At 35.4% G+C, this 17,868-nt stretch overlaps 5 protein-coding genes across 5 annotated transcripts; all 5 read left to right on the plus strand.

Annotated features, from left to right (window-relative positions):
* Positions 1 to 736: 736 nt before the first annotated feature.
* On the plus strand, positions 737 to 4,101 carry LOC145759765 (uncharacterized). Its single transcript, XM_082573606.1, has 4 exons — positions 737 to 914; positions 1,003 to 1,619; positions 2,750 to 2,966; positions 3,247 to 4,101. The coding sequence occupies exons 1-4, from the start codon at positions 737 to 739 to the stop codon at positions 4,053 to 4,055; spliced, it is 1,821 nt and encodes a 606-aa protein (XP_082429732.1). The 3' UTR covers positions 4,056 to 4,101.
* Positions 4,102 to 5,960: 1,859 nt separating this feature from the next.
* On the plus strand, positions 5,961 to 6,452 carry LOC145759767 (uncharacterized). Its single transcript, XM_082573609.1, has one exon. The coding sequence runs from the start codon at positions 5,961 to 5,963 to the stop codon at positions 6,450 to 6,452; it is 492 nt and encodes a 163-aa protein (XP_082429735.1).
* A 186-nt stretch (positions 6,453 to 6,638) lies between these two features.
* On the plus strand, positions 6,639 to 10,833 carry LOC145760142 (uncharacterized). The gene is made up of 2 exons (XM_082574020.1): positions 6,639 to 7,702; positions 7,986 to 10,833. The coding sequence occupies exons 1-2, from the start codon at positions 6,639 to 6,641 to the stop codon at positions 10,831 to 10,833; spliced, it is 3,912 nt and encodes a 1,303-aa protein (XP_082430146.1).
* A 2,113-nt stretch (positions 10,834 to 12,946) lies between these two features.
* On the plus strand, positions 12,947 to 14,481 carry LOC145759911 (uncharacterized). The gene is made up of 2 exons (XM_082573765.1): positions 12,947 to 13,229; positions 13,506 to 14,481. The coding sequence occupies exons 1-2, from the start codon at positions 13,019 to 13,021 to the stop codon at positions 14,312 to 14,314; spliced, it is 1,020 nt and encodes a 339-aa protein (XP_082429891.1). The 5' UTR covers positions 12,947 to 13,018; the 3' UTR covers positions 14,315 to 14,481.
* A 1,344-nt stretch (positions 14,482 to 15,825) lies between these two features.
* On the plus strand, positions 15,826 to 17,370 carry LOC145759868 (uncharacterized). Its single transcript, XM_082573724.1, has 2 exons — positions 15,826 to 16,115; positions 16,388 to 17,370. The coding sequence occupies exons 1-2, from the start codon at positions 15,905 to 15,907 to the stop codon at positions 17,194 to 17,196; spliced, it is 1,020 nt and encodes a 339-aa protein (XP_082429850.1). The 5' UTR covers positions 15,826 to 15,904; the 3' UTR covers positions 17,197 to 17,370.
* The last annotated feature ends 498 nt before the right edge of the window (positions 17,371 to 17,868 follow it).

Consider the following 17,868-nt stretch of genomic DNA (forward strand, 5'->3'; position numbering starts at 1 on the left):
TAAGCTTTGGTAAACATTGGGAAATACTATGTTATAAATATACATATACGTCATTTAGAAAATTTTAAAAAATCTATGCTTAATTATTCTACGAATTTGTTAGTATTATGTAAAACCTATTTTTAATTGATGACTGTGTTTACGTTTTTTAGTTCTTTCGTCGTGGCTTCGTACATTCATTAATAACCTTACTTTTACTGCGAAATCAGTATGTTGTTAAAAATAATAAAATTAATCACAAACATGAAATAATAGTAATACATCACAAACAAAAACTATTTTTAGTTAAAATAGAAAGGAAGTAAACTACTAACAATGTAGTTTAATTTTAAATAGACTAAAATAGTAATTTTGCATTAAATTTTAAATTAGTATTTCTTTAAAATAAAATATTTTAAAGGTTAGATATTTTTATTTCTTCTAATGGAACCGAAGTGCCAACGGAAGTCGGTTACAGTAATTTATCAATTGCAAAGCCCGTGATTTTTATTGGCACAACTGGCAACACTAGTTCAATATTTTTACCAAATAATTGTAAGCAAGTCAATCAAGTATATGCAAATTAACATTTTTTATCAATAGTAAAGTTTTAAAAATGTTTTTAGCTTTTCAAGTCAATCAAGTATTTGCAAATTAACATCATTTATCAATAGTAAAGTTTTAATAAATGTTTTCAGCTTTAGCATTTTCGTAATATGATCAGTTTTAAAATTGATCAGCAAATTTTAAAAGTACTATGAATGTTACTGTCGAATATATCAATATAAGCCAAAATGAATATATTTCAAATTCAACTTCTGATAATTTCAATTCAAATTCCGAAGTACTTCGCATAGCATCTTTAACCTACACTTTTGTTAAAATGATCATTTTGTGCTACGTTTTTATAGCAATGATTTGGTTTGCAGTAAAGCGTAAATACTTGCTATCCAATGATAAAGGTACAGTAACCATATAATACTTAAACAGTATATTTTTTTAAATAACACTATTTTTTTGCAGGTAAAACTAGATCTGAATACCCCCACGTTGTAATAACTATTGGTGTTTTAATGACTCTAATGTACGAATCAACCGAAACACCTCTTATTCACCAACAGACAGAACCGTTTTGCCAAACTTACCTCAAAGTCAAAATCGTAACATCTGGACTTACGTTGATCTGTGTATATCTTACATTGTGGCTTCGAGTCTATATCATATTTTACCTTAATCCTTTAATGAGGGAAATTTCAAGCAGGCTTGCACACGCAGTTATTATACTAGCAATCGTGTTTCTATTTGTAATAGTCGTCGTGAACTATACGGTCTTTCTTACTTTTCCTTCTTACCGTACGGAACCTCAAGGTTGCAGGTTGATTGTATCAAGAAAGCAGATGTACACCAAATGGATTTTAATAGTAACATGTACTTTGACCTTTCAGGGCCTTATATTGTTCTCGTTTATATACCCTTTGCATTTGAATCACAGGCGACTATTGAGAAGCTGTGCCGACCCTAGAATTATGTCAGTTATTCGTAGGGCAGCAATAACTGCAGGAGTTTGTATTGTATCAGACACACTAAATGCGATTTTCGCAGCTTTGGACACTGAGCCTTTTACATATGACCGTCATATGGTTTTTGGTACGAACCTTATGATAAATGTAACTGCAGTTATTTTTTCTTTTGCTGATTGGCGCAAAAGGTTGTTTCCGTTTGGGATTTGTAACAGGACGAAGCCGAAAAATAAGAGTTACACAAACGGTGCAAAACACACGACAAGTCGGACTTCTGTTGTTTAAAATTTTAGAAAATTTTAGCTTGTAATTTTAGTATATTGTGTTTTTAAAATTAATCTATTTAAAAATTGATTTTTGTGTAAATTTATAATATAAATAGATGAAGTTCGAGAGTAAGAAAGTGCTAGGATTCAAAAAGTAACATAAACAAAATGTTTTGATCTCCGAAATTAAAACCTATCACATTGAAAAAATGAGTGAGGGTTGATTTAAAATATATAGTTATCCAGTTTAAAAAAACCGTCAAAGTAATAAGAAATGTGGCAAGGGTCGCACATTTCCCTTTTTTAAAGGTAATGAGTTTGTATAAGAACCGTAAACTACAAGTAATTCATTCTTAGATTAACTTTTTTAGGTATTCAACTCTGGCAGAAAAATATGTTGATGCCAGATAATAAAGCAACTTACTTTAAGCCTAAAACATTATATTTTAAACATCTTGAATTCTTATTTTTTACCAGGGGTAAATGAAGGAAAGTTTGCTAAAAGCTTAATTTAAGTTACTGTGCATTAACTTTTACAACAAAATTTAAGCACAACAAAGTTATTAGCATGGGATAGCTTCTTGGATTTGTTCATACTAGTGCCTATACCGCTGCTTTTATTAATTAACCTTTTTTTAATTGTTTATCTTTGCCTTTAGTTATCTAAAATTAAAATAATAGCTATTGTGTGTTTTTTTGCGTGGTCGTGTTAACTATGTAACATACCGACTAAAATAATGGCTGAGTAACGTTGTTTTTTTGTTATTTTAACTTAAAATATACGATCTACTAATCAAACAAGATGTTATTTTAAGTGAACAAGGATTCAAAATAACTGTGGGCGGGTTGAAATAGCTGATGTGCAAGAAAATAAAGTTATTATCAACTTTGATTCAGGCTCTGTTGAAGATTGTATTTTTTGTAAGTTTCTATAACATTTAGAAGAAGAAATAAATTATATTTTAACTGAAAGCTGAATAAAAGGCTAAAATGTCTACGACTGTAAGTATTGTTTTAAATACGACGGAACAACTGGATAATACAAGTTCCGAATTTGATTCAAATCTTATAAAAAATGCCAGAATCTTACGAGTCGTCTCAATAACTTTCTCTTTCTTGGCGTTTACGTATTTGTTCTACGTCATTGTTGCCATGGCGTTTTACGCAATCCAAAACAATTATCTACGGTCACGTGATTCAGGTTAAAAATGTTAAAAATTTGCTTAAAATCTATTTTTTTTGCCTATTTTATTTTTTTCTATTACTATAAGTAAAGTTTTTTATTTATTTTAAATAAGCATGATTATTAAATAAGGTGTGTAAGCTATCAATAAATGCTAAATATAAGGATTTAATGGTTTGGCATTAGTTGGAGTTGATATTAAGATATTTTTGCCCGTAACTTAATGCCACGATCGATCTGAATACTAAATTTTTGGTTTAAAGTAAATATTTTTTTACAATGAGTTTTTGTGTTTTAGGCAAAACAAGAAATGAAATACCACATGTGGTGATCATCTTTGGTCTTATCACGACGGCAGCTTACGTTTCTACCGAGCTACCCCTTATAAAAACCCAAGTCGAACCGTTTTGCGCACATTATTTGACTGTCAAAATCATTACGTATGCCCTTACCTTAGCCTTTGTATATATGGCATTGTGGTTTCGCGTTTACGTTACTTTCTATTTAAACCCAGTAATGAGACAAGTTGCTAGCAAGCCTGCACGATTTGTAAACATGCTGGCTCTAGCGTTTTGGTTTTTGACGATTATCTTCAATCCTATTGTATTTTTAACTTCCCCTACTCACCGCACTAAGTCATTTGGGTGTACTCCAACGGTAGACGTAGGACGCACTCAGGCAAAATGGATTGTCGTAGCGGTCTGTACTCTAACCTTTCAAGGCCTGATTCTGTTTTCGTTTGTTTACCCTTTGTATCTAAACCACAGGCGAATGATATCGTCTAACTCCGACGTTTCAAATCTTATTCCTATTATACGCAGGGCTACTATTACTGCTGCTGTTTGCATAGTTTCAGACATTATTAACTCTATCTACGGAGCTACAGACCATCGACCTTTAACATATGTTCGGCACATGGTATTCAGCACTAACCTCATGGTAAACGTGACCACTGTCATATTTTTGTTTGCTGACTGGAAAAAGCGACTTTACCCATTTGAAAAATACTTTGGTGCGAGGCCAAACACAGCAATCCCAGATGCAGAACTTTCAAAGCCAACTGTAGCGACGAATCTTCAAACTTCGTCCCTGGGCTCCATTGTATAAAGATTTTGAAAAACAAATGAACTAAAGTTAAATCACATTGCTTAGTTTAAGGGACCTATGATGATTTAATTTTTATTGTTCAAAATTTTAAATTTTTGAGCTTGAAATGATGTGTTTATTTTTAAATTATTGATCTTGAATCAATTTTAGCAATATTATGAATTAAAATAGTAATTAAATAATATACAATACTTACATATAATGTTAAGTCCATTTATATGAAACTGATTTATATTTTCTCAATAATTTTAAATACAATTTCACACTCGGTTGGACACCATTAGCCGCTATTGTGCGCTTCTTTTTGGATCGCCTTATCGCCTGGTCATTTCAAGTTTTTCCCTTTTTTTTTCAGCGTTCTTAGTCACGTGATTTGTGTTTCGCCTTTTTTGTCTTTATTTGTATCGTAACTTGGAATAATTTTGGAATCTACTTTTAGTACGTCATATATTTAGAATACGATTCGCCCTGTTCTAACAATTCATAAATGGTCTTTAGTTAGTTTTTGTTAAAAGTAATATTGATTTGTAAGTGTTAAGCCAGTATTGTTTTTGTTAATTGTTTTTCTTGTGTACTGAATATTGAATACATTGTAGAGTATTTCAATTGTTGTATCAGTCGAGTTAGACAGTTGCAATTCTGGGCCCATTATCGGTATTATTTTTATATTAACTGAGATCAATCTGTGATCAAGGGGCGTATTTTATTCTCCGATCAACCTATTGTTGGTCACGTGGGGTATAGTTAGACAAACCCTACATTTATTTATGAATTGTATGACATTTGGTCATATCATTGAGTTAGTATAGTTAGTTAGATTTGTAGATTGTTTGACTTAAGATCAAGTTTGGATTTATAAATTGGGATATATAATTTCGAAAGGATTTTTTGGATTTACATATAAGAATGAATTTGGAACCAAGTACCAGCGGCCAAGCTTCGACATCGAAGCCCGTCGAAGAACCCAGTGTCGATCCGAAGTCTGCCCGAAAAAATGCTTTGGCAAATTTTACTCGAATTGAAAACCAGCTCCTTAAAGAAATCAATGCTCAAAAGGAGGCAAAGCTGGTCACTGGATGCAAAGCAGTTTTCGACACCGCCTACGATAAATGTTTATCGGCGTGCAACGAATTCTTGGCTGTTCAAGCTGAAGTTGAAAAGCCAAAGGCACAGGCCAAAATTGATGAAGTTAAAAGCCGATATGCGACAATGAACGAAAGGTATCAAAGTTTTCTATCTTTGTGTGTAACCTCTGCTTCACCAACACATGGAGCTCCCTCAGTAATTGGGTCCCGCTATTCTGGATCTGTTAGCTCGCAAAGAAGCAGAGGTAGCGTCGAGGCGCTTAAAGTTCAAGCCGAACAAGTTCAAAAGGAAGCTGAATTAAGTCTTCGGCAGCTTGAAATTCAAAAGCAACAAGAAGAAGAAGAGGCAGAAGAAGAAGTCCGCAAAGCTGAAGCTAGGGCTCGTGAGGCCGAAGCTAGGGCTCGTCGGAAAAAGCGCACTGCGGCCCTTAAAAGCATAGGCGCACAAATTGAGCTTGAAAAGGAAGTAACAAGGGCTCAATCCAAAGTTCTTGAAGCCGAAGCCGAGTTAGAGGGTAGCGTTTTTGGGTCTGACGGATTCGTAGAAAGGCCATCAATTTCGCTTTGACAATTCGCTTCACCAGCTGCTTTGGGGATTGATCAAGCCATTAACAGCTTATCACCCAAACGGAGTGACCCGACCCCTATCTTAGTTACCCAAACGGGGCCGGTGTATGATTCCACGCCTATTGTCAAAGAAACCCAGCAAAGTGTGCCCCGTAGCCAATATTTGCCAAGCTACTTAGCGCAAGACGCCACCTTGCCAAGAATTACGATTGACAATTTTAATGGCGACATTTTAGAATATGATTCTTTCATCATGCAGTTTGATGAATTTATAGATTGTAAAATATCGGATGACGGCGCCAAATTGCAGTTTTTGTTGAAGTATTGCACTGGCGAGGCGTTTGAGGCAATTAAAGGTTGCAAAGTTATTCGTAACCGAACAGAGGCTTACAGAGAAGCGAGATCACGACTTGATGAAAAGTTTCGTGCCAGTGATCTTATCATGGAGGCGGCAATGGAAACCATACTTATTGGGCCTCCCATTTCTGAGTCAGATTCCGATGCTTGGAATAAATTGGCAGACAGCATGTACTACTGCAGCTGTACCTTAAATGCGGGAGGCTTTGAGTCCGAATTAAACAGCCGTGAGACAATAAGCAAAATCTATCGACGATTGCCCGAACAAGTGCGGCGTGATTTTATAAAAATTTCAAAAGATAGAGAAAGAACCGGTAGGAAAACAACCTTCGATGATTTGTTACAGTTCGTAAGGGAGTTGGCCCGATCATCAAGGCATTACTACTAGCGCATTCATTTTGAGCAATGCGATAAAAAATTTTCCGACATGAAAGGGAGGCGATTTCAATCGAAATCAAATCGGCCTGCCAGCAAGAGCTTTAACGTGAAGGAGAAAAGTTCGGCGCCATTATCATTTGTATGCTGTCCTTTGTGTAGGAATGGACACCAGCTGTGGCGTTGCGAAATCTTTAAAATGAAAACGTCGATCGATCGATATAATTTCGTGAAAAATAAAAGGTTGTGTTTCAATTGCTTAAGAGAAGGCCACATGAATAACAATTGTCCGACAACAATGGCCTTCAAAACATGTAGCAAAAAACATCACACTTTGCTTCATTACAACAAACCACAACCGAATGAAAACTTAAACGCACCTACAAATAATGAGAACGCCGAAGAAAGAGCTGTCACCGCCTGCGGTACACAGAAAAGTAAAAATGTGAAACGGTTCAAGGTGCTTCCAGTAAAGGTTTGGGGCAGCGACCCAAACAAAATCGTCCAAACTTATGCATTTTTGGACGACGGTTCCGACACAAGTATGTGTACTAAAACGTTAGCCAATCAATTGGGACTTAACAAAATCGACCGCCATGTACAGCTATTTACAGCGAATTCACTTACCGAATATGATACCATTGTTGGAGGTATGCATATTCAAGGCATTAATGAAATCGAGTCATTTAATGTAGACGAGCTTATTGTTTTAAACAACCTGGTTGATGTAAGTGAAAGTATACCCACTAGAGATGTAGCAAACCGCTACGTGCATCTTAATGATCTCACGTTTCCGAGACTTAAGAACGCAAAAATTGAATTGCTTCTTGGTAACAATGTACATGAAGCCTTTAGGTTGAAGGAGCAACGTGTGGGTAAACCTGGTCAGCCATTTGGCCTGCATACAGCGCTTGGCTGGACATTATTTGGTTCTGACTACTCTAATAGGTCAGATAACAATGCACGAAAAATCAATTTTCTACATAGCCTAGATGGCATTGACGCTTCTCGTAGAATATTGGTCAACTCGTTTAATCAAGACTTTAAGGATTTAAACGACGTTCAACGCCATGAGGCCTCAATAGAGGATAAAAGGGCTTTGGGAATAATGAAATCGACCGTTGAAAAGGTTGACGGTCATTACCAAATTGGATTACCGTGGAAGGACGATCTTGCAAGACCGTCGAATAATCGGAAAATGGCTGAACGAAGGCTTCAGTACTTAAAGAAGAAATTGCAAGCTAACCCTGAACTTTTTTCCAGGTATAGGGATAAGGTTACTGAATATGTAAATAGTGGCCATGCCACAATGATTTTAGATGGTGAAATTAGGAATTTAAGTAACTTTAAATATTATATACCTCACCATTTTACAGGGCCTAAATTTCGTATTGTTTTTGATTGTGCTGCTAAACATTTAGGCCTATCTCTTAATGACTATTTGTTACAGGGGCCTGATTTAACTAATAATCTGGTTGGCGTGCTTTTGCGCTTTCGCCAGGAAAAAATCGCTTTAGTTGCAGATATAAAGGGCATGTTTCACCAGGTGTTCGTTGATCTCAATGATCGGGGATGCCTTTAGGTTCTTGTGGTGGCCAGAAAACGACCTGTCGCGAACTCCGGTTGATTACCGCATGAACGTTCATATTTTTGGCGCGACGTCATCGCCGAGTTGCGCTGCATTTGCATTACGTAAGACAGCTGACGACAACCTGACTGGTGCGAACGAACAAACCCTGAGTACTGTAAGGCAAAATTTTTATGTTGATGATATGTTAAAATCGTGTAGTAGTGTAAATGAAGCCTTGCATTTGTTACGTGATATTCAACCGCTTCTTAAAAGCGGCGGCTTCCATTTAACTAAGTTTATTAGTAATGAAAAAACTATACTTGCTTCTGTTCCTTCTGCAGAGTTGGCATCGTCAACGTTAAATCTTGATTTACATGAGTTGCCAACTGAACGTGCGTTAGGTGTTTATTGGGACACCGCCCTTTATTGTTTTAAGGTGAAGGTAAACGCTCAATTAAAACCTTCCACTAGACGTGGTATTCTTTCTATGGTAAGTCAGGTCTATGACCCATTGGGCTTTGCCCAACCATTCATTTTACCTGCACGTAAATTACTGCAGGAAGCATGCAATTCACAAGTAGGTTGGGACGATCTGTTACCCAACAGTCATATCACTAAATGGAATGCATGGTTACGTAATCTAACCCTTTTGGAGCGTATAAGCGTTCCCAGATGCCTTAAGTCTTCTTTAAGCATGTTAAAAAGTATTCAACTGCACACGTTTTGTGATGCAAGCAGTATTGGCTATGGAGCCGTTAGTTATCTTCGTGTTGTTGATTTGCATAATGTGATTTTATGTTCTTTTGTTATGGGCAGGTCTCGCGTTTCACCTTTGAAACATGTAAGTACGCCGAGACTTGAGCTTACGGCAGCTGTTATTGCCGTAAAACTAAGCACGCTAATTCAGCAAGAGCTTGAGTATAAGCTGGGCGACATTTTCTACTGGACGGATTCGACGACGGTGCTTCAATACATTCTTAATACATCAACACGATTCCACACTTTCGTTGCCAATAGATTGGAATTTATCCACGGTCTTTCTAAGCCGTGTCAATGGAGACACGTTGACACCAAACGTAACCCGGCTGACATAGCATCTCGAGGTCTTATGCCAGACAAAGTAGATAAGGCCGAAATTTGGTTTAATGGCCCGCAGTTTTTGGGTCAAGTTGTTAATGAATGGCCCGCTCGCCCACAAGTTTTGCCACCGCTTGCCAACGACGATCCTGAGTTGAAACAAGAACCAGCAAAGTGCAATTTCACAAAAGAAATTAGCAGCACTGGCATTGAGCGCCTTTTTTCTCGCTATTCATCTTTTTCCCGATTACAACGCTGCGTGGCATGGCTTCTTCGTTATAAGCAATACCTGAGGTGGAAGGCTGAAACTCGAAATTTAGCAGCAAGTTCAACTTCGTTTAACACCAATTTTCTTAGTCGTCAGGAGATAGATGCTGCCACTACCGCTATTGTACATGCTGTTCAGCACGACGTTTTTCCCGAGGTTATTAAGTTGCTTTCTAACCATGAGAACTTTCAGTCGCCTGTAGTAATGAGTAAAGGAGAACTTCGCAATTCAAAAGCAATTCTCAGCTCGTTGCAAAAGTTGTCACCCATTTTGGTCAATAATGTAATCTATGTTGGAGGAAGATTACAAAAGTCTTTGGTTGATAGGAATGCAAAGCATCAAATGATCTTGCCTTCAAACCACCCTGTCACTGCCCTCATTATTTCGTCTCATCACAAACGTCAAGGTCATTCCGGAACCTTGCATGTGGTAGCCTCTATCCGGGAAAGTTTTTGGATTTTGCGTGGCCAGGCAGCTGTTCGAAAGGTACTACGAAACTGCAGACAATGTAGGCGATGGAACGCGATAATCGGTGAACAAATGATGGCCGCATTACCCTCATCAAGGGTTACTGCCAACAGGCCACCATTCACCTGTGTTGGTGTCGATTATATGGGCCCCATACCTGTCAAGCTGGGACGGAGCCAAGTTAAGCGATATGCTTGTGTTTTTACCTGTATGGCCACCAGAGCAGTCCATATTGAGGTTGCACAGTCGCTTGAAACAAGTGCCTTTATAGATGCATACAGAAGGTTCATTTCAAGAAGGCCAACACCGAAACAAATTTTTAGTGACAACGGCACTAATTTCGTCGGTGCCGAACGTGAATTGCGTATGGGTATAAGGAAATGGAATAAAAAACAAATGCATGATGCTATGTTGCAGAATGAAATAGATTGGAGATTTAATCCCCCTGCTGCAAGCCATCAAGGCGGAGTATGGGAGCGTATAATAAGAACAGTTCGAAAAATTATACGTTCAATCACCGGTGAACGAGTTCTTGACGACTACGGTCTCATAACGTTGCTCACTGAAGTTGAAAGGATCTTGAATAACCGACCTTTAACCCCTATTAGTGATGATCCGCGAGACTTGGAAACGCTTTCTCCAAGTATGGTTTTAAAAGGAGCAATCGATATGTCATTGCCCCCTGGAGAATTTATAAAAGCGGATGGTTATAAAAAGTCATGGCGCCTGACCCAACTAGTCGTCGATCAATTCTGGACGCGATGGATAAAAGAATATTTGCCGCTTTTGCAATTGCGACAAAAATGGCTTCGGCCCGTGAGAAATTTTGCTGTTGGTGACGTAGTGTTGATTGTGGATGACACAATTAAAAGAGGATACTGGCCGAAGGGAATTATAGAACAATGTGAAAGTGACTGTAACGGACTTGTACGACGCGTGCGTGTAAAAACCGCCACAACGGTCCTTTGGCGGGATATTAGAAAGCTGTGCCTTCTCGAAGCGCAGCAATGACTTATAACGCGTTTTTCTTTCATTCATTATTGCATGTATCGTTATCATTTCACCTCATGTCACTCGTGTGAACTTTCGTATTTTCTTACCCTTTGATGTGTACGATTATCGTATATTGTTATAATGTAATGTTTTCTTTTTTGACGATTATCTCACGTCATACTGTTTGCTGCATGCTCACAGTGTATATTGGTTTTGTTTTTGATATAATGTACTTTGTTTATTGTGAAATGACTTCGTATATTTTGTTGTGTACTCGGTCATTTGGGGCCGGAATGTTAAGTCCATTTATATGAAACTGATTTATATTTTCTCAATAATTTTAAATACAATTTCACACTCGGTTGGACACCATTAGCCGCTATTGTGCGCTTCTTTTTGGATCGCCTTATCGCCTGGTCATTTCAAGTTTTTCCCTTTTTTTTCAGCGTTCTTAGTCACGTGATTTGTGTTTCGCCTTTTTTGTCTTTATTTGTATCGTAACTTGGAATAATTTTGGAATCTACTTTTAGTACGTCATATATTTAGAATACGATTCGCCCTGTTCTAACAATTCATAAATGGTCTTTAGTTAGTTTTTGTTAAAAGTAATATTGATTTGTAAGTGTTAAGCCAGTATTGTTTTTGTTAATTGTTTTTCTTGTGTACTGAATATTGAATACATTGTAGAGTATTTCAATTGTTGTATCAGTCGAGTTAGACAGTTGCAATTCTGGGCCCATTATCGGTATTATTTTTATATTAACTGAGATCAATCTGTGATCAAGGGGCGTATTTTATTCTCCGATCAACCTATTGTTGGTCACGTGGGGTATAGTTAGACAAACCCTACATATAATATTACCTATAGATAAGGTGATTTCCTATTAAAATAAAAAAAATAAGAGTTACAAAAACGGTGCAAAACCCACGACAATTTGGAGATTTAATAGATCTACAATGTTTCTATCCACTTCTGTTGTTTAAATTTTTTTTTAATTTTAGCTTGTAATTTTAGTATATTGTGTTTTTAAAAGCAATCTATTTAAAAATTAATTTTTGTGTAAACTTATATTATAAACAGATGAAGTTTAAAGGTAAGGAAGTGCTAGGATTCGAAAAGTAACATAAACAAAATGTATTGATCTCCGAAATTATAACTTATCACATTAAAAAAAGAAGTGAGGGTAGATTAAAAATACATAGTTATCCAGTTTAAAAAAACCGTCAAAGTAATAAGAAGTTTGGCAAGGGTCGTTTTTAAAGGTATCGCGCGGGTTTGTATGTGTGGCCCATAAACTACAAGTAATTCATTTTTAGATCAACTTTTTTTAGTATTCGACTCTGGCAGAAAGAATATGTTTATGCCAGATGATAAAGCAACTTGCTTTAAGCCTGAAACATTATATTTTATATCACTTAAATTCCTTTTTTAACCAGGGGTAAATAAAGAAAAGTTTAGTAAAAGTTCAATTTAAGTTACTGTGCATTAACTTCCACAATTTTTTTCGTATATATGTTTATCGTTGATGTAGGAAGGTCGAATGCGCGACCTAAACATAGAGTAACAACTGTTACTCCGACCCAGTCTTGAGTTGCCTTTAGCAGTTTGGGATATTGTAGATTATAATTGCCCGGTAATTATGCTGCTGTTAAGTTTTAGCTCAGCAGGAGCTTGTACCGTTAATACCGCCTTACTCAAGAGCGCTGCAGCATGGGAGCAGTGGGGATTGAACCCACGACCTCAAGTGGTGTAGCGAGTGTTCTTATCAATACATCACACTGCCGGTCAATAAAATCTAAATACAAAAAAGTTGACATAATTAGCATGGATAGTCTCTTGGATTTGTTCATACTGGTGCCTATATACCGCTGCTTTTATTAATTTACTTTCTTTTAATTGTTTAATTTTGCCTTTTGTAATCTAAAATTAACATAATAGCTATAGTATGTTTTTTGCGTGGTCGTGTAAACTATGTAACATAACGACTAAAACAATGACTGAGTAACGTTGTTTTTTGTTATTTTAAGTGAACGAGGATTCAAAATAACTGTGGGCGGGTTGAAATAGCTGATGTGCAAGAAAATAAAGTTATTATCAACTTTGATTCAGGCTCTGTTGAAGATTGTATTTTTTGTAAGTTTTTTATAACATTTAAAAGAAGAAATAAATTATATTTAACTGAAATCTGAATAAAAGACTAAAATGTCTACGACTGAAAGTATTGTTTTAAATACGACGGAACAACTGGAAAATACAAGTTCCGAATTTGATTCAATTCTTATAAAAAATGCCAGAATCTTACGAGTCGTCTCAATAACTTTCTCTTTCTTGGCAATTACGTATTTGTTCTACGTCATTGTTGCCATGGCGTTTTACGCAATCCAAAACAATTATCTACGGTCACGTGATTCAGGTTAAAAATGTTAAAAATTTGCTTAAAATCTAATTTTTTTTTGCCCATTTCATTTTTCTATTACTATAAGTAAAGTTTTTTTTTTCTTTAAATAAGCATGCTTATTAAAGATGTGTAAACTATCAATAAATGCTAAATATAAGGATTTAATGGTTTGGCATTAGTGGGAATTGAGATTAAGATATTTTTGTCCGTAACTTAATGCCACAATCGATCTGAATACTAAATTTTTGGTTTAAGGTAAATATTTTTTTACAATGAGTTTTTGTGTTTTAGGCAAAACAAGAAATGAAATACCACATGTGGTGATAATATTTGGTCTTATTATGGCGGCAGCTAACGTTTCTACCGAGCTACCCCTTATAAAAACCCAAGTCGAACCGTTTTGCGCACATTACTTGACTGTCAAAATCATTACGTATGCTCTTACCTTAGCCTTTGTATACATGGCATTGTGGTTTCGAGTTTACATTACTTTTTACGTGAACCCAGTAATGAGACAAGTTGCTAGCAAGTTTGCACGATTTGTGAACATGCTGGCTCTGGCGTTTTGGTTCGTGGCAATGTTTGTCAATTCTATTGTGTTTTTTACTACTCCCACTTACCGGACTAAGTCATTTGGGTGTACACCAACGGTAGACGTAGGACGCACTCAGGCAAAATGGATTGTCCTAGCTGTCTGCACTCTGACCTTCCAAGGCCTGATTCTGTTTTCGTTTGTTTACCCACTGTACCTTAACCACAGAAGAATGATATCGTCCAACTCCGACGTTTCAAATCTTATTCCTATTATACGCAGGGCTACTGTTACCGCTGCTGTTTGCATAGTTTCGGACATTATTAACTCTATCTACGGAGCTACAGACCATCGACCTTTAACATATGTTCGGCACATGGTATTCAGCACTAACCTCATGGTAAACGTGACCGCTGTCATATTTTTGTTTGCTGACTGGAAAAAGCGACTTTACCCATTTGAAAAATACTTTGGTGCGAAGCCAAACACAGCAATCCCAAATGCAGAACTTTCAAAGCCAACTGTAGCGACGAATCTTCAAACTTCGTCCCTGGGCTCCATTGTATAAAGATTTTGAAAAACAAATGAACTAAAGTTTAATCACATTGCTTAGTTTAAGGGACCTATGATGATTTAATTTTTATTGTGCAAAATGTTTAATTTTTGAGCTTGAAATGTTGTGTTTATTTTTAAATTATTGATCTTGAATCAATTTTAGCAATATTATGAATTAAAATAGTGATTAAATAATATACAATACTTACATATAATATTACCTATAGGTTAGGTGATTTCCTATTAAAATAAAAAAAATAAGAGTTACAAAAACGGTGCAAAACCCACAACAATTTGGAGATTTAATAGATCTACAATGTTTTTATCCACTTCTGTTGTTTAAAATTTTAGAAAATTTTAGCTTGTAATTTTAGTATATTGTGTTTTTAAAAGCAATCTATTTAAAAATTGATTTTTGTGTAAATTTTTAATATAAATAGATGAAGTTTAAAGGTAAGGAAGTGCTAGGATTCGAAAAGTAACATAAACAAAATGTATTGATCTCCGAAATTATAACTTATCACTTTAAAAAAAAAGTGAAAGTAGATTAAAAATATATAGTTATCCAGTTTAAAAAAACCGTCAAAGTAATAAGAAGTTTGGCAAGGGTCGTTTTTAAAGGTATCGCGCGGGTTTGTATGTGTGGCCCATAAACTACAAGTAATTCATTTTTAGATCAACTTTTTTTAGTATTCGATTCTGGCAGAAAGAATATGTTTATGCCAGATGATAAAGCAACTTGCTTTAAGCCTGAAACATTATATTTTATATCACTTAAATTCCTTTTTTAACCAGGGGTTAATAAAGAAAAGTTTAGTAAAAGTTCAATTTAAGTTACTGTGCATTAACTTATACAATTTTTTTCGTATATATCCTTATCCTCAATGTGGGAAGGTCGAATGCGCGACCTAAACATAGAGTAACAACTGTTATTCCGACCCAGTCTTGAGTTGCCTTTAGCAGTTTGGGATATTTTAGATTATAATTGCCCGGTAATTATGCTGCTGTTAAGTTCTAGCTCAGCAGGAGTTCGTACCGTTAATACCGCCTTACTCAAGAGCGCTACAGCATGAGAGCAGTGGGGATTAAACCCACGACCTCAAGTGGTGTAGCAAGTGTTCTTATCAATACATCACACTGCCGGTCAATAAAATCTAAATACAAAAAAGTTGACATAATTAGCATGGATAGTCTCTTGGATTTGTTCATACTGGTGCCTATATACCCCTGCTTTTATTAATTTACTTTCTTTTAATTGTTTAATTTTGCCTTTTATAATCTAAAATTAACATAAAATCTATAGTATGTTTTTTGCGTGGTTGTTTTGACTATGTAACATAACGACTAAAACAATGGCTGAGTAACGTTGTTTTTTGTTATTTTAACTTAAAATATACGATCTACTAATCAAACAAGATGTTATTTTAAGTGAACGAGGATTCAAAATAACTGTGGGCGGGTTGAAATAGCTGATGTGCAAGGAAATAAGTTTATTATCAACTTTGATTCAGGCTCTGTTGAAGATTGGTATTTGTAAGTTTTTTATAATATTTTGAAGAAGAAATAAATTATATTTTAACTGAAAGCTGAATAAAAGGCTAAAATGTCTACGACATTAAGTTTTTATTTAAATACGACGGAACAACTGGAAAATACAAGTTCTGAATTTGATTCAAATCTTATAAAAAATGCCAGAATCTTACGAGTCGTCTCAATAACTTTCTCTTTCTTGGCGATTACGTATTTGTTCTACGTCATTGTTGCCATGGCGTTTTACGCAATCCAAAACAATTATCTACGGTCACGTGATTCAGGTTAAAAATGTTAAAAAATTTGCTCAAAATCTAATGCCAATTTTATTTTTTTCTAATACTATAATTAAAGTTTTTTATTTTTTTAAATTAAGCATGATTATTAAAGGTGTGTAAGCTATCAATAAATGCTGAATATAAGGATTTAATGGTTTGGCATTAGTGGGAGTTGATATTAAGATATTTTTGCCCGTAACTTAATGCCACGATCGATCTGAATACTACATTTTTGGTTTTATGTTAATATTTTTTTACATTGAATTTTAACGTTTTAGGCAAAACAAGAAATGAAATACCACATGTGGTGATAATATTTGGTCTTATTATGGCGGCAGCTTACGTTTCTACCGAGCTACCCCTTCTAAAAACCCAAGTCGAACCGTTTTGCGCACATTACTTGGCTGTCAAGATCATTACGTATGCTTTTACCTTAGCCTTTGTATACATGGCATTGTGGTTTCGAGTTTACATTACTTTTTACTTGAACCCAGTAATGAGACAAGTTGCTAGCAAGCCTGCACGATTTGTAAACATGCTGGCTCTGGCATTTTGGTTTTTGACGTTTATCGTCAATCCTATTGTATTTTTAACTTCCCCTAATCACCGCACTAAGTCATTTGGATGTACTCCAACGGTAGACGTAGGACGCACTCAGGCAAAATGGATTGTCGTAGCGGTCTGTACTCTAACCTTCCAAGGCCTGATTCTGTTTTCGTTTGTTTACCCACTGTACCTTAACCACAGGAGAATGATATCGTCTAACTCCGACGTTTCAAATCTTATTCCTATTATACGCAGGGCTACTATTACTGCTGCTGTTTGCATAGTTTCAGACATTATTAACTCTATCTACGGAGCTACAGACCACCGACCTTTAACATACGTTCGGCACATGGTATTCAGCACTAACCTCATGGTAAACGTGACCGCTGTCATATTTTTGTTTGCTGACTGGAAAAAGCGACTTTACCCATTTAAAAAATACTTTGGTGCGAGGCCAAACACAGCAATCCCAGATGCAGAACTTTCAAAGCCAACTGTAGCGACGAATCTTCAAACTTCGTCCCTGGGCTCAATTGTATAAAGATTTTGAAAAACAAATGAACTAAAGTTAAATCACATTGCTTAGTTTAAAGAACCTATGATGATTTTTTCTTTATTGTGCAAAATTATAAATTTTTGAGTTTGAAATGTTGTGTTTATTTTTAAATTATTGATCTTAATTCAATTTTAGCAATATTATGAATTAAAAAAGTGATTAAATAATATACAATACTTACATATAATATTACCTATAGGTTAGGTGATTTCCTATTAAAATAAAAAATAAGGGTTACACAAACAGTGCAAAACCCACAACAATTTGGAGATTTAATAGATCTACAATGTTTTTATCCACTTCTGTTGTTTAAATTTTTAGAAAATTTTAGCTTGTAATTTTAGTATATTGTGTTTTTAAAAGCAATCTATTTAAAAATTGATTTTTGTGTAAATTTTTAATATAAATAGATGAAGTTCAAGAGTAAGAAAGTGCTAGGATTCGAAAAGTAACATAAACAAAATGTATTGATCTCCGAAATTATAACTTATCACATTAAAAAAAGAAGTGAGGGTAGATTAAAAATATATAGTTATCCAGTTTAAAAAACCGTCAAAGTAATAAGAAGTTTGGCAAGGATCGTTTTTAAAGGTATCGCGCGGGTTTGTATGTGTGGCCCATAAACTACAAGTAATTCATTTTTAGATCAACTTTTTT

The sequence above is a fragment of the Corella eumyota genome, chromosome 7 (assembly GCF_963082875.1).
Source record: "Corella eumyota chromosome 7, kaCorEumy4.1, whole genome shotgun sequence".
NCBI classification, from domain to species: Eukaryota; Metazoa; Chordata; class Ascidiacea; order Phlebobranchia; family Corellidae; genus Corella; species Corella eumyota.